We start from the raw sequence: 15,972 nt of genomic DNA on the forward strand, positions 1-15,972 counted from the left end.
GATTTGATTCTTATGAGTTTTGTGAGTTTCCTGTAGTGTGAATTTTGCTTTGTTTTATTTTAAATAATGAATTATTACAGTGACTAGATTTCCATTTTCCGAGTGTAAATTTAGGCTCAAATTGACTTTTCTTTATTAGGTTATTGAACTAAGAAGTATTAAATAATTATTTTGAGCAGTTGTTTGGTGTAACAAACTCTTTATTTTATCATATCTAAAAAATAAAATTGAACAGAATAGAAACAGTTAAGTCCCGGTAGAATTATACCAAAATATTTTGGGAGCATATTTAATGTTTTTTTTTTTTGTTGTTGTTGTTGTTTTTGTTTTGGTACTGGAGATTGAACCCCCCCAGGGTTTTTTAAACCACTGAGCCACATCCCTAGCCTGTTGATTTTTATTTATTTATTTATTTATATTAGTTACACATGACAGTACAATGATCTTGACATATCATACATTTGAATCAAATGGGTTGTAATTTCTCATTTTTCTGAGTATATAGGTTACAGAGTCACATTGGTTGTACAGTCATGTATATACATACAGCAATACTAGTGTCTATTTTATTCTGCTGCCCTTCATATCCCCCCTTCCCCTCCCCTCCCCTCCCATCACTTCTCTCTACCCAATCTAATCTGACACATTTCTTTTTTTTTCCCCCTCACATCATCATATATGTATTTTGTGTAATGATGAGGGTCTCCTTCCATCTTCCGTGCAATTCCCCTTCTCCCTCCCTCCTCTCTTCCCTATTTAGTGGTAATCTTCTTCTCATGCTCTTCCTCCCTATCCCATTTTGAGTCACCCCCATATCAGAGAAGACATTCAGCATTTGTTTTTTAGGGATTGGCTAACTTCACATAGCATAAAATGCTCTAATGCCATCCATGTCCCGAAGATGCCTGTTGATTTTTTAAAATATATATTTTATTTACATTTTAGTTTTCAGCAGACACAACATCTTTGTTTGTATGTGGTGCTGAGGATCGAACCCGGGGCGCACCCATGCCAGGCGAGCACGCTACCGCTTGAGTCACATCCCCAGCCCCAACCTATTGATTTTTTGAGACAAGGTCTCACTAAATTGCTCAGGCCCTCACTCTGTGGCTGAGACTGGCTTTGAACTTGTGATCCTCTTGCCTCAACTTCTCAAGCAGCTGGGATTATAGCCATGTGCCACCATGCCCAGCCTTTAATGGTGTTTTCTTTGTACTTCAATGCAGTTTTTAAAATATAGAATAATTTACAGATTCTCATATTTTTGTGTGTGTGCTTAATGAAATTCTTAATGTGCTTTTTGTACTTATTTGATTATTTTATTCCAATCACATATAATTATCTATTTTAATTCATTCCTTTTTTAAAATCTTTTTTAGAGGGACACAACATCTTTATTTTATTTATTTTCTCTTATGTGGTGCTGAGGATTGAACCCAGTGCCTCACTCATGCTAGGTGAGCACTCCACCACTGAGCCCCAGCCCCAACCCTAATTTATTCCTTAATAAAAGAAATCATGCTGAAACTCAGTCTGACAAAACAGCTATTTACTTTTGCAATACTGGAGATTGAACCCAAGAGTGCTCTACCATGAACTATACCTCCAGCCCTTTTTATTTTTTATCTGGAGCCAGGGTCTCCGTGTCAGGCATGAAACAACTATACATTCTAAAGAAATTAAAATTACAAATACTTAATGAAGCTAAAAGTTAGACAGGACATACATTATCTTTTCTTTTATTACCTTTTTTGTTTGTTTAACTTCAGACTATTGTTTGTTTTTATTATTATTAATTTTTTTTGGTAGATGGACACAATATTTATTTTTATATGGTGCTGAGGCTCAAACCCAGTGTGTCATACCTGCTAGGCAAGCACTCTACCACTAAGCTACAACCCTAGGCCCCTATTTCTTGTTTTTTTCCCCTGTTTTCCACCATTCCTTTTATAAATCAGACATAAATATGCCTTGATTCAATTAGCGAAGTATGGTCTGATTTTGTTTACTGTTGTTATTTGCTTGTTTTTTAATAATCTAAGATCTGTTGAGAATGATTAAGGAGACAAATTAAATTTAAACTGCTCTCAGGATTAAATGTTAGAAAAACAAAAGCAAATGAGAAATCTGCCCTTCACGATTTGTTTTTAGGACACCAAACATAAACATTAATCTGATTATGATTCCTGTATAGTTGCCATTCCAAACTTATTAATTAAATCAACATTGTTTATTCTGTATAAAAATATTTGTCCAAAATAATGGGCTGCATGCTATATCTTAGTACAGAAATGACATTTTAGTAACATGTATTATTTTGCTAGCTAATTCATTGAACTCTGATCACATTAATTGCTTTGAGATATTCTTCTCTGCTTTTATGAAAAGTAGATTGCTTTAAAAAAAAACCCCAGCTAATCCTTAATTTGCCTTTCTCCACTGAGTGGTAAAAGATTAAGGAGCTGACATAACCACTAGTATGTTTTATTTAAACTTCCCTTTGCCCCTTGCTGCACATGTAACAATGTTGTTCTTTCTTTGACACAGACCCAGACAAAGGCTGAGTGTAGTAAGGAAGCAGACAGCACGCCTCCAGTAGTAGCCCCGGCCTGGCTCCAGGATTTGTAAACAGAAACATCCCAGGCTCCAACCAGGCAGACAGCAGTTCCCTGTCTGTTCAGCATTCAGGAAGTGCTTGCTTGTACAAGCCCCGCCATTGCACACAGGCATACATACCAATGTTTATATTTGGCTGAGTATTTAACTGAGAAAACTAATAGGGAGGGAAGAGAGGGTTTATTAGAACTAAGGGGAAAAGACAATTAAAGTATAGCATATATATAACTACATGATATAAAAAGGATTTTTTTAAAGAAACAACAACAAAAAAGAATTTTTTAGTTAAAGACCTCTTTTATTGAACACATGTGTGAATACACATACTTAAATATTTTTCCTGGCAGTTTTTCAGTGATATCAAATTTTTAAACCATGTGACATAACCTGGAAAGTTTTTAATTTAAAATATTTAAACATTAGTTTGGCATTTAACATGTTTAAAATCTATTATAGCATTTTTTATCCTCTCTGTTATATCAATTAATAATTCATATTTTAGAGTTTGAGTTAATTCATTGTAAAAGTTATGGTATATTTTCTTTTGTAAATTTGAGAATAAAAGCAAAGAATGCCGAACCTTCAAAAAACATTAGAAAATTCATATAGAATCTTGACTTTAAGTCACCTACTATAACTACTTTATATTTTTATAGTTTAATGCATTTTAATAGTGCTTACAAGAACAGCACAAAAAACAGACATTAAAGGCATATACTTGCATGTAGCACAACTCAGAAAATTATACTGAATGAATAGAATCTACTGATGATACAAATGCTACAGACATCATTTAATTGTTGTCAATAAGAAATTTACTTATTTAAAAAAATCTGAATGTTGTAATTGTCCAGAAAAATTTAATAGGTTTCTTTTTGTAATTGTTGAAGTGCTAAACTTATTCACTGAAATGTTTTGACTTGTAGTAATGCTTTATGTCCCCACATTTATATAAAAATTTATGCACAAATGAAAATAGAAAAACTTCCAATACCTAATTTCTGCACCTATTTTTCCATTTCACAATCATATATGTAGGTACCATTGACTCTATGGGGGGAAATATATAATGTTCAGAACTATAACAATATGAAGAAAAATTGGAAGTCAGACAAAATAATAATTTTTAAAAACCTCAATCTGAGAATCCCCACTGGGTCCTGAAAGTATGAGTGTGGACTAATGGATGTTCACAGTGATGACTCTCATGTTTTAGATGTTTACTATAATATATTTAGTTTAGGAAAGCAGGAAAAATTTGCTCTGTATTTTTAAGAACATATTATGTTGGAAAATGGTACAAAGTAAGAAACATTTAATTTCTAAGTATTCATTTGCTTCTCTTTCAATAGTTTTTGCTCTCCTGTACTAACAGAGAAGAGAAGTTGGTTTATGGGTGAAAATGATAAGGAATTTAATTGAGTGTGTTGTTTAAATGTCTCTAAAATATTCAATAGGAAATATAAAACATATTTGTTAAAGAAACTCTGTATCTGAATGAATGCAATTATTTAATGCAATTTTTTTAATTCATGTATTCCCCAAATCTCTCCAACTGGTATATGCCCACATCTAAAGAAATTTTTTTTTCCTGGTATGCCTGTTTTTTTCTATCCAGCTCTACAGTTTGAGTCAGGCTGAAGGCAGAGACTTTACTCCTATGTTCAGTTTCTAAGCTTGTTCAAAGCTTGTAAATGCCAGCTCTTCACCATTGGTTTAGATAATCAGTATTTGACTCTGTCACTAGTTCCATAAGAATGTCTTCATGCAGGCCATATGGAAAATGTAGTAATTCACATTTCTATACTAGTAATATTTCTCATGGTTTGTCTATATCTGACATGCACAGGAGAAGACATCACTAAAGGTGATCTTGCCTCTTATGCCAAATAAAACCAAACGTTGTGTTCTTTTAAAGCATGTTCAAATCATGCCTTTTACAACCATTTTCTATGACTTGGCTATCATTTTTTTTTAAAGAGAGAGAGAAAATGTTTTAATATTTATTTTTTAGTTTTCGGTGGACACAACATCTTTATTTTATTTTTATGTGGTGCTAAGGATCGAACCCTGCGCCCCGCGCATGCCAGGTGAGGTGCTACCACTTGAGCCACATCCCCAGCCCCTTGGCTATCATTTTTAAGAGTGGCTTTTGTAATCTTAGCTATTTCAAGTTTCCTTCTTGGTAAGACAACATATGATGACTGCAAAATCTATTGAATTCTAGAATAGGAAAAAAAGGGGGGGGGCTTTTATTTAGATTGTTAGCTCCCCTTCACTTTTTTTCCTAATAGGTGCTGTCCACAAAGAACTAGGCCCCATTTGTTTTAGAGATAGTGCCATGTTAATTAATTTGCAGAATAGGATTAGAGTCTTTTGCAGAAGATAACCTATTTGGTCATATATTTTTATACTAGTAGATACTTTGTAATCTAGAAAAGTCATTAACAAAGTCATCAACATTTGTAGATAATGCTGAACAAATTGTTGTTTGAACAAATATACATGAGGAGCATTGATTTACAATTGCATTTATTCCTTGCAGAATATGTTGGCAATTGTTTCATTGGTTTCAGTAGTAATTCCAAGTTTCAGCTCATAAAGAACATCCAATACCTCCAATACTCAGGGATGCTTTACCACTGAGTTACAACCATACTCCTTTTTTATTTGAAACAGGGTCTCAATAAGTGTCTGAGTGACTTGTGATCCTCCTCTTCCTCTTGAGTCTGCAGTTGACACAAGCTTCTGTTAAAGGCAAAAAGTTTCATAGCCTAAGTTGTTACTATATTATTATTATTTAAATTATTTTTAATTTATATATGACAGTGTAGTACATTATAGTTCATATTACACATGTAGAGCACAATTTTTCATATCTCCGGTTATATACAAAGTACATTCACACCAATTGGTGTCTTCATACATGTACTTTGAATAATAATGTCCATCACATTCTACCATCATTTCTAACCCTATGCCCCCTCTCTTCCCCTACCGTCGCTCTGCCCTATCTAGAGTTCGTCTATTTCTCCTGTGTTCCCCCTCCCTACACCACTATGAGTCAGCCTCCTTATATCAGAGAAAACATTTGGCATTTGTTTTTTTGGGGGGATTGGCTAACTTAGCATTATCTTCTCCAACTCCATCCATTTACCTGAAAATGCCATGATTTTATTCTCTTTTATTGCTGAGTAATATTCCATTGTGTATATATTTTTTTATCCATTCATCTATTGAAGGGCATCTAGGTTGGTTCCACAGTTTAGCTATTGTGAATTGTGCTGCTATAAACATTGATGTGGCTGTGTCCCTGTAGTATGCTGTTTTTAAGTCCTTTGGGTATAGACCCAGCTGGGTCAAAAGGTGTTTCCATTCCCAGTTCTCCCAAGAAATCTCCATACTGCTTTCCATATTGGCTGCACCAATTTGCAGTCCCACCAGCAGTGTATGAGTGTGCCTTTTTCCCCATATCCTTGCCAACACTTATTGTTGTTTGTCTTCATAATAGCTGTCATTCAGACTGGAGTGAGATTAAATCGTAAGAGTAGTTTTGATTTGCATTTCTCTAATTGCTAGAGATGATGAACATTTTTTCATATACTGGTTGATTGATTGAATATCCTTTCTGAGAAGTGTCTTTTCAGGTCCTTGGCATGTTTATTGATTGGGTTATTTGCTTTTTTGGTGCTTAGTTTTTTGTGTTCTTCATATATCCTAGAGATTAGTGCTGTATCTGATGTGTGAGGGGTAAAAATTTGCTCCCAAGATGTAGGCTCGTATATTAAATCATTCACTGTTGTCTCATAGAACTTGGATATTTTTGTTCTTTACTCCCTCTGTTTAATTTCTGTCAATGTATATTCAGGTTCACTGACTCTTTTGTCAGTTGTGTCCTCTCTGTTAATAATCACATCAAAAGAATTCTTTAGGATTGTTAACATATGTTTAATTTCCAGCATTTCCATTTGGCTCTTTTAAATAATTTCTTTATTTTATCTGATATTCTCCTGCTGTTCACTTATGTAGTCCACATTTTTTTAAAGTCTGATAAATTCACTATCTGAGATATTTCTGGTTATTTCTTCATCTGTTGACTATTTTCTTTCTTAATGACACCTTATTTTCTTTTTTTCCCCTCTATATACACATTTATTTGCTACTGAAAATTAAAACAGCACATCAAAATTTCTTTTTATTGCAACTCAAATTTTTGAAAACCAGAAAATGTAATTATCTACTCTAATTATTACACTCTAATCAAACTATCCATATTCTCTTTTCATCTCTTCCAGTTCCTGAGTTTTATTTTAGATTTCAGGCTTTTAAAATCTCCAGGAAGACTTGAGACCTATTGGTACTTCTTTGAGTCAAACAGAAAAGTAAAACTAAAGTATACTGAAATCATTTATGCACATTTTAACTGCTCAGATTCCTTATAAATTACTGGCATTAAGGCATGAAGGGATCCCTAACACACACACAAAAAAGGATGCAAAGAATAAAGACATCTCAGAACTCATACATAAGCTATTCAAAATCATTGGTATACAGTCTAAGCATAGAAAAGTGTTCTTAAAATTACCATCATGAAGAACAAGTACAATTTACACCTATATTGAGTCTGTGTCCTAATCATACCCTATTCTAGCATTCTCAGAAGGATCCCATCCATGATATACGCAAAAACTGCAGGTACATTTGAATGGTACACTTCGTGATTCATTCTGATCTTCCTTAAGATTGTTGTCTCTTTCTTGTTTTTGAAGACTTAGGAGATATCTCCAACTTCCATACGGTCTTTCCGTGCAGATAACAATGTCCGGACTCCTCGCCGCCTATTGGGAAAGCCCTTTCTGACCTCCCGTAAGACCCTCTCACTCCTGTCCAGTGGGTGGGGTGGACCTTCTGGCAGAGGGGACGGGCATTTAGCACAAGGATTCAGAGTCAAGTCATGAAGTTTCTTTACTAGCATTTCTGAACTGACTGGATGAGAGTCCACTGAATTTTCTTCATTTTCAGACATCGGAAAAGACTCCTGGATCGAGGTTGGATTAAATTTTTGCAATGGGTCCATTGGGAGGTGAGCAAACCCTCAAAAAAGTTGCTCCCACTGTTGCTTGGGAGGAAAAAAAAAACTATAGCCCTGAGACTAAAACCTCAAACTTTATCAGCTGGTGAGACAAGTGAAACCAATCTAACACACCTTATTTTCTTGCTACATTACACATCTTTTTATTTTTATAACTAAAACTAAATATTGCAGATAAAATCAGAGTAGAGTTTAAAGTAAATAATGCTTACATTCAGAAAAGAACACATCCCTTTTTGTCAGAAAGGACGTAGTCATAGCTGAGCTGGTTTGGGGCTTTATTATTGCCTTAGTTTAATTAGTTTCACCATAGATTCCAAATGTTTCAAGGATATAACAAACATCCTGTTAGCAAGTTTTGGGATCTGAATGCCTGGAGGACTTCTCTCATTTCTTGGCTTTGCCCTCAGGGTTTAGTAAGCCCCTTATCATGGCACTTCAAAAAGAACTCTCAAACTTTCACCCTTTGTCCAACTACAGATAGATATGATCTTATGGTTGTAAGGATTTGGAGTGCCTAGAGGATTGTCTCAGTTCTGGTGTCTATAGACCTTTTATTTTTTCTTCTGTTCTTAGAGTTTAACAGGCACTATATACTTATGCCTTAGGGTGTTTTCTCAGCTTTCCTGGCCTGCTTGCATTCATACTTGGAGGCCTGCTGAAGAGTTGGCAGGTGATGGTTAGCTTTTTTTACATCTGGGGCCCCTATATACTCTTAGTTGTCATGCCATCCTGTACTCAGCCTTTACGAAATTGTGATGTTAAGTTGTTTCTTCTTACATCTATGATGGTGTTTTCCACCCGCTGGCTAACCTAGGATAAAAGCAGTTCTGAAGGCTAGATTTCCAAGATGAAGGTGACAGGGTGGTCAGGTTCTAGTGAGGCATCTCTTCCTGCCTTGTAGATGGCCACCTTCTCACTTTGTCTTCACATGCTGGGGCAAAGAGAGTGGATGGGGAGGGGAGAATAAAGAAGACAAGAAGGGAGAAAAGGCTTTTTGGTGTCTCTCCTTATAAGGCACCTATCCCATCATGAAGTCCCCACCCTCATGACCTCCTCTAAACCCAATTAACTCCCAAAGTCTTTCTCTCCAGATCCCATCATATTGGGAGTTAAGACTTCAATATATGAATTTTGGGGGAGAGGGCATAGTTCAGTCCATAGCACAGACTAATGGAAGATATTAATTTTAGGAGAATCTGGTACTAGAGGGGGAAGAGTCAATTGGGAACTCTTAGGACTTTCTTAGTAATTTTTCTATAAACCTAAAACTATACTAAAATATAACATCTATTAGAAATAATAATAAAGGTAAGTCTAAAAATTAGTAATTTTTACTTAAAAATAAATAGAGTTGTGGCTCAGTGGTAGAGTGCTTGCCTGGCATGTGTGAGGCCCTGGGTTTGATCCTAAGCACCTCATGCATATAAATAAATAAAAATTTAAAAATAAAATGAAAAGATCCATTGACAACTAAAAATAAAATAAAATAGATGAAACCAGTTGAGCATTGTGTCCACACACCTGAAGTCCCAGCTACTGAGGAAGCTGAGGTAGGAGGATCATAAGTTCTAGCCTCAACTTAGTGAGACCCTGTCTCAAAATAAAGAATGACTTTATGACATTTGCCAGAAAACGGATGGATCTGGAGACTATTATGCTAAACAAAATAAGCTAATCCCCCAAACCAAAGTTGCGTGTTCTCTCTGATACATAGATGCTAACACACAACAAAGGGGGAGGGGAAGAATAGAAGTTCAGTATATTAAGCAAAAGGGAATAAAGGGAAGAGAGAAGGTTCAGAATAGGAAAGACAGTGTAATAATTCTAACATAACTTTCCTATGTACATATATGATTATACAACAGTGAATCGCTACGTCATGTTCAACCACAAGACTGGGATCCTAATTAGAATAAGATGTACTCCATGTTTGTATAAGTCAAATTATACTCTACTGTCATGGATAACTAAAAAGAACAAAAATAAAAAATCAAATAATAAAAATTTAAAAATAAAAAGGGTTAGGGATGTAGCTTGGTGGTAGAGCACCTCTGGGTTCAATCACTAGAAACAAACAAAAATTTTTATTTGCTATGCACAGCTTAACAGAATGCTAAAAATAACAAGACATTCTTTCAAATCCGTTTTCACCATAGAACCCCTTGTGATCTTCTTTCCCTTTCCTCTCCCTTCTTTGAATCTCTCTACTTTAAATGGCACTGTTTTTGTTACTTCTGTTTCTTCTTTTTGTCCTCCATTTTCCATTTCCCACCTTTTTTCTCTTTTGATCCTGATAAAATAAAATGTGAGCCAAGTATGGTGGCACATGCTTGTAATCCTACCAGCTCCAGAGGCTGAGGAAGAGAATCATAAGTTCAAAGCCAGCCTCAGCAAAGGTGGGGCACTGAGCAACTCAGTGAGACCCTGTCTCTAAAAAAAAAAATACAAATAGGGCTGGGAATGTGGCTCAGTGGTCAAGTACCCCCAAGTTCAATCCCTGGTACATAAAAGCAAAACCAAAACCAAAATATGAGCATTATTTGCCAGTGTTTAAAACAAAATATCAAGTTTTTTGTTCTTACTTTGAGAACATTAATTTTCCTCCTTAAAAAAATTTGTTAAATTAAAAACAAGGTATGGCAGTCTCCTTTGTCCATGATTTTATTTTGCAAGGTTTTAGTTGCCTATGGTCAACCATAGTCCAAATATACTAAATGGAAAATTCTAGAAATAAACAGTTCATAAGTTTTAAATTCTATCTGAATAATGTGATGAAATTTAACACCATCTCACTCCATCCCAGGTGAGACACGAATCATCCTTTTGGCCAGCATATTCACAGTGTGTGTGCTCCTACCTGCTTGTAGTCACTTAGTAACCATCCTAGGTCCCAGATTGACTGTTGCAGTAGCACAGTGCTGGTGTTTGAGTAACTCCTATTTAACTTAATAATGGTCCCAAAGCACAAGAGTAGTGATGCTGGCAATTTTGTTATGGCATATTGTTATAAACTATTACATTTTATTATCAGTTATTGTTTATCTCTTACTGTGCCTAATTTATGAATTAAACTCTACCATAGGTGTGTACACATAGGAAAAAACATAGCTTATACAGTCATTTTTCAGGATCACCTCACAGATGTCCCAAACATGACTATATATACTATGAAATGGTGTAATTATTTGCATATAATTTGTGCATAGTCTCCTGTATACTTGAAATTGTTTCTAGGTTACTTAAACTATGTAATACACTGAAAATGCTATATGAATAGTTCTTATACTGTATTTTTAGGGACTTATGACAAGAAAAATAGAATGCACATGTTAATTACATCATTATTGGTCTAGCTAGAGTAAATTAACAAGACTTGACATGAATAATGCTCACATAGGAGCTGGGGAAAGACTGAATATCTGTGAAACGGTTGGAGGCCATAGCAGGGTATGTGTATATACTACTTAATTTATGTGGATTTAATGTAGTGGTTGGTGTTTAGCAAATTGAAGTTTTACTTTTTGGAAATTTCTGGAACCTCTTTTGAATATACCCTATGAATAAGGAGAGCCAACTGTATAGTGTTCTGTGCTATCAGAGATTTTAGGCACTCAGTAGGCATCTTGTAATGTATCCCCCAGGGATAAGGAGAAACTGTTGTATTTGACAGTTTTAATAATAAGAAAAGATGAACAGTAAGCACATGAAATATTTGTGTATACTACTTAAAGTGTTAGTTTTGTGTGTGTTTGAGTGCATTGAAAATAAAATTTCTGGGTTGGGGATGTGGCTCAAGCGGTAGCGCCTGGCATGTACATACAAATAAAGATGTTGTGTCTGCCGAAAACTAAAAATAATAAATATTAAATTCTCTCTCTCCCTCCCTCCCTCCTCTCCCCTCCTCCCCCCCCCTCTAAAAAAGAAAAAGAAAAAAAAAGAAAAGAAAATTTCTGGGCTGGGGTCGTGGCTCAGTGATAGAGCATTTTCCTAGCATGTGTAAGGCATTGGGTTTGATTCTCAGCACTGTATATGAATAATTAAATAAAATAAAGGTTCATCAACAACTAATAAAAAATTTAAAAAAAAAGAAAATAAAATATCTCTTGGGATAGGCAAATTCTGAAATGAGTTCATTTAATTTGTTGTTGTTGTTTTGGTACTGGGAATTTAACCCAGAGGCATTTAACCACTAAGCCTGTCTCTAAATAAAATACAAAATGTGGATGTGGCTCAGTGGTTGACTGCCCCTGAATTCAATCCCTGGTACCAAAAAAAAAAAAAAAAAAGACAGGGTCTTGCTAAGTTGCTGAGGCTGGCTTTGAACTCGAGATTCTCCTGCCTCAGCCTGTCAAGCTGCTAGGATTATAGGTGTGCACCACAGCACCTGACAAGTTGAGTTTTTTCTTTTTTATTGAAGTAAAATTCATATAACAGAACTCACAACAGTAAAATGAGCCATTCCGTACATTCACAATGTTGTGCAACTCTCACCTTTACTTAGTTCCAAAACATTTTCATCTCCTTACAAGGAAAATCTTGTATCTAATAACCAGTTCCTTCCTTTTTCTTTTTCCACCATTGCTAGCAATTGCTAATCTGCTTTTTGTCTCCACAGATTTGCCTTTTCTGAATATTTCATATAAATATTTCATAACATGTGATCTTTTGAATATCATTTGTGTGAATAATACCACATTTTGTTTATTCGTTTGTCAACATATGAACATTTGTGTAAAAGTTTTTGTTTGAATACCTGTTTTGAGTTCTTTTGGGTATATGCCTGAGAGTAGAACTGTTAGGTATAATGGAAATTCTGTATAACATTTTTCCCCCAAAACTGTTTTCTAATGTATGTATATCATTTCGTATCTCCACCAGCAATGTATGATAGTTCCAGTTTCTCTTCATCCTTGACAAACTTTTGTATTTTCCTTTTTTAATTGTAGCCAGGCTAGTATCTCGCTATTATAGTAAGGTAAATTTTTATATGTAGCTTTTCTGCATATAACTTACTATATATGTTAAAATTATTTTAAGTTTTATTAATTTATGTTAAATTTTTTTAATATTCAACAAATTGAAATATTTCAGTGCTTTGAGTCTTTTTGGAAATATTTTTGTGACATTTAAATATGCAACTATACTTAATTTGACTGAGATAAATTCATTTAGAACAGAAATACCCATCAGAGGAGTTCTCTGCCATAGAGGCTTCTTACTTTGCCGTAGAAACTTATAGTTTAAATATGGCATATAATTATAATGTCCAAATCAAGAAAGTTTTAAAATATAGTATGCTTTATTTTTATTGAATATGAAGGATGATTAGCTGGGCGTGGTGGTGCACATCTCTAATCCTAGCAGCTCTGGAGGCTGAGGCAGGAGGATCATGAGTTCAAAGCCGGCCTCGGTAATGGCATGGTACTAAGCAAATCAGTGAGACTCAGTCTCTAAATAAAATAAATAATAGGGATGGGGATGTGGCTCAGTGCTCCTGAGTTCAATCTCCAGGACCCCCTCACCAAAAAAAAAAAAAAAAAAAAAGATTAAATAAGGAAATTAGCAGTCATTAAGCCCAGCCTCTAGTGAGTATCACCAAACACTTTATGAATGCCTCTGGTAAAATAATTAACAGCTATTTCATAGGTAACTCATTTAATTTTAGACAGCCCTATTTGTAAGTCATAAGTTCTGTATTCTGTGCCATAGACTTGTCTTGAATGTTCATTAATCGAATCTCATTATTCTCCCTAGCTATTCAATACAAAATACTTCCATTTTTCCACAAGAGACAGCTGAATTCTCCCAAGTTTTTTTTTTTTTTCTCTCTCTTTTCTTTATACTGGACACTTTCAGTTTTTTGTACCTACACAATTCAGAGTCATTTATCTTTATGTTCTACTTGCTTTATTTTGGACACACTGCTTTAGTTTGTGGACATATATCCTAAAGAGATTTGCTCTAGATATGATCTGACCCACAGAATTAAAATAACACATAACATGTTTACATTGTAATTATAACCCTTGATATAGAAATATGTGTCCCCATTCTGCAAGTGAGTAAACTTATGTTCAGACAGATGAAAAAGTTTTCTCAAGGTTATGCAATAAGTGAAAGAAATGAGTTTAAGGGGACTGGGGTTGTGGCTCAGTGGGAGAGCTCTCGCCTGGCATGTGTGAGACACTGGGTTTGAGCCTCAGCACCCCGTAAATAAATCAATAAAGGTATTGTGTCCATGTACAACTAAAAAAAAAGAAGAAGTGAGTTTATGTCTAATTCATATTTAATTGCCTGCAAAGCCATATTCTTTTCATTAATATTAATAATGTCATATTGATTAATATGGTTAACATTAATTGCAGAGATAATATATGCTTGACATTGTAGACTCCCATCTAAGCCTCAATTGACATACAAGGTACATTTTTATAAATGAGGAAATGGAGGCACTGAAAGTCAAAATTTTTAGAATCCCACAGAATGAGTTGTCTGATTCTAAAGGCTGTACTCTTAAATATTTTACTATCCCCCCAAAATATTATATTATCCTGTCTATGCTATTCCACAATGTAGATGTATCAATAATTAGGAGCATACCTAACAGATTTTACATTGTTTTCAAGTCTAAGATAATCTGTATCAAGGCCAGTCTGGGCAATTTAGTAAGACCCTGGCTCAACATGAAAATTTTTTAAAAGGGCTGGATATATACTCAAGGTGTGTGTGAGATTCTGAGTTCAATAGTACTGGGGGGAAAGATAATCTTCATGATTAATGTATTATTTTTCTCTCATTTCCTTTCATGCAAAAACATAACTGATTTGCTTATCTATTGATACAGCCTTTCTAAAGAGCAGTCTGTCAATATTTAATAAAGTACTTTTATTTAAAAAGAATGACAAAAGGGCACAATGGTGCATACCTTTAATCCTAGCTACTGTGGAGTCTGAAGCATGGGGACCAGAAGTTTGAGGACAGCCTCGACAACTCAAAGAGCCTGTCTTCAAAATGAAAAATACAAAAGACTGGGGATGTAGCTCAGTGGTAGAGTGCCCTTGGGTTCAATCCCTAGTATCTCCAGAAACAAAAAGGATGATAGTGTTTTAAAATTTGTTTTTTTTTAGGTCCACCTCATTCATTTAACCGAGATGAGACAATAATCATTGCTTTGGCATCTGTCTCTGTCTTAGCTGTTTTGATAGTTGCCTTATGCTTCGGATACAGAATGTTGACAGGTAAACAAAATACCACTTTTTGTCCTATCATTTATTAAGCATGCTATTAAATCAGAATTTATTTTCTTTTATTTAAATCTCTATGCTGAATGTTAAAAAAAAAAACAAAACTGTGCTACTGAAACTCCCATTCTGTCTTCAACAAAAAATTTCCCCAGTTTTTGGAAAAAGTTTCAAATTCAGACAAAATACCTGTCACCCAGTTTCAACAGTTATCATATATGAGCAATATTGTTTCATGTAAATCCCTGCTCACTACCCACTTCCATGCCACTGAATTATTTTGAAGCAAATTAAGGATACCATTAATATACTTTAGGCTTAATGGGTTGTTTAGGAAATCATCAATCACTCATTCATTTAAATAACGTTAATAAAATCTTGAAAGTTTCTACACTATTTCTTAGGGTTTTAAACTTTAAATTAAGTAAGTCATTATGGGAGCATCACTTAGAATTTAGTTTCATGTTGTTTATTATTCATCTTCATTTATAGATGAATAATTCTATTCCTTCTGCAGCTTTTAAAAAACTGTAACATAGTAAAAAGTGTAATAAAGATATCATTTTAAGAAAAACTATGTTAGTAACGCTTTTTCCTGTTCTTATAGGAGACCGTAAACAAGGTCTTCATAGTATGAACATGATGGAGGCAGCAGCGTCAGAGCCCTCTCTTGATCTAGATAATCTGAAACTGCTGGAGGTAAGGTTGTTCTTAGATTGTGGACTGTTATAATAATTACCAAGTTTTGTAATTATTGCTAAGTTTCATTTGGTAATATCTCAGAAGCTACTTTAAAAGTCTTAATATGATGAGTGGTTTTATGATTTTTATTAGAGATGACCTGATAACTATGGTCCCCAAACTAAATAATAGATATGATAGATTTAACTATATAAAAACATTTTAATAATTTTCTTTTTGCATAAAAATATAGTTAAGAAAGTTAAAAAGTCAAATTTGAAAAAATGTTTCAATACATAAGAAAATTGATAAACAGCTGTTATGAGTCAATTTGAAAGA

General features: G+C 34.4%; 1 protein-coding gene across 3 annotated transcripts in view; it reads left to right on the top strand.

Annotated features, from left to right (window-relative positions):
- Positions 1-15,972, top strand: part of BMPR2 (bone morphogenetic protein receptor type 2) — a 165,788-nt gene that overhangs the window by 114,986 nt on the left and 34,830 nt on the right. For 2 of the 3 annotated variants that reach the window (XM_081261579.1, XM_081261580.1), the window contains exons 4-5: positions 14,839-14,949; positions 15,560-15,651. In XM_081261579.1, the coding sequence (XP_081117705.1) occupies positions 14,839-14,949; positions 15,560-15,651 (203 nt within the window). The remainder of the gene's footprint in view (positions 1-14,838; positions 14,950-15,559; positions 15,652-15,972) is intronic. The other variant, XM_081261581.1, reaches the window with a different exon arrangement.

The sequence above is a fragment of the Spermophilus citellus genome, assembly GCF_964194105.1.
Source record: "Spermophilus citellus genome assembly, chromosome: 11".
Classification (NCBI taxonomy): Eukaryota; Metazoa; Chordata; class Mammalia; order Rodentia; family Sciuridae; genus Spermophilus; species Spermophilus citellus.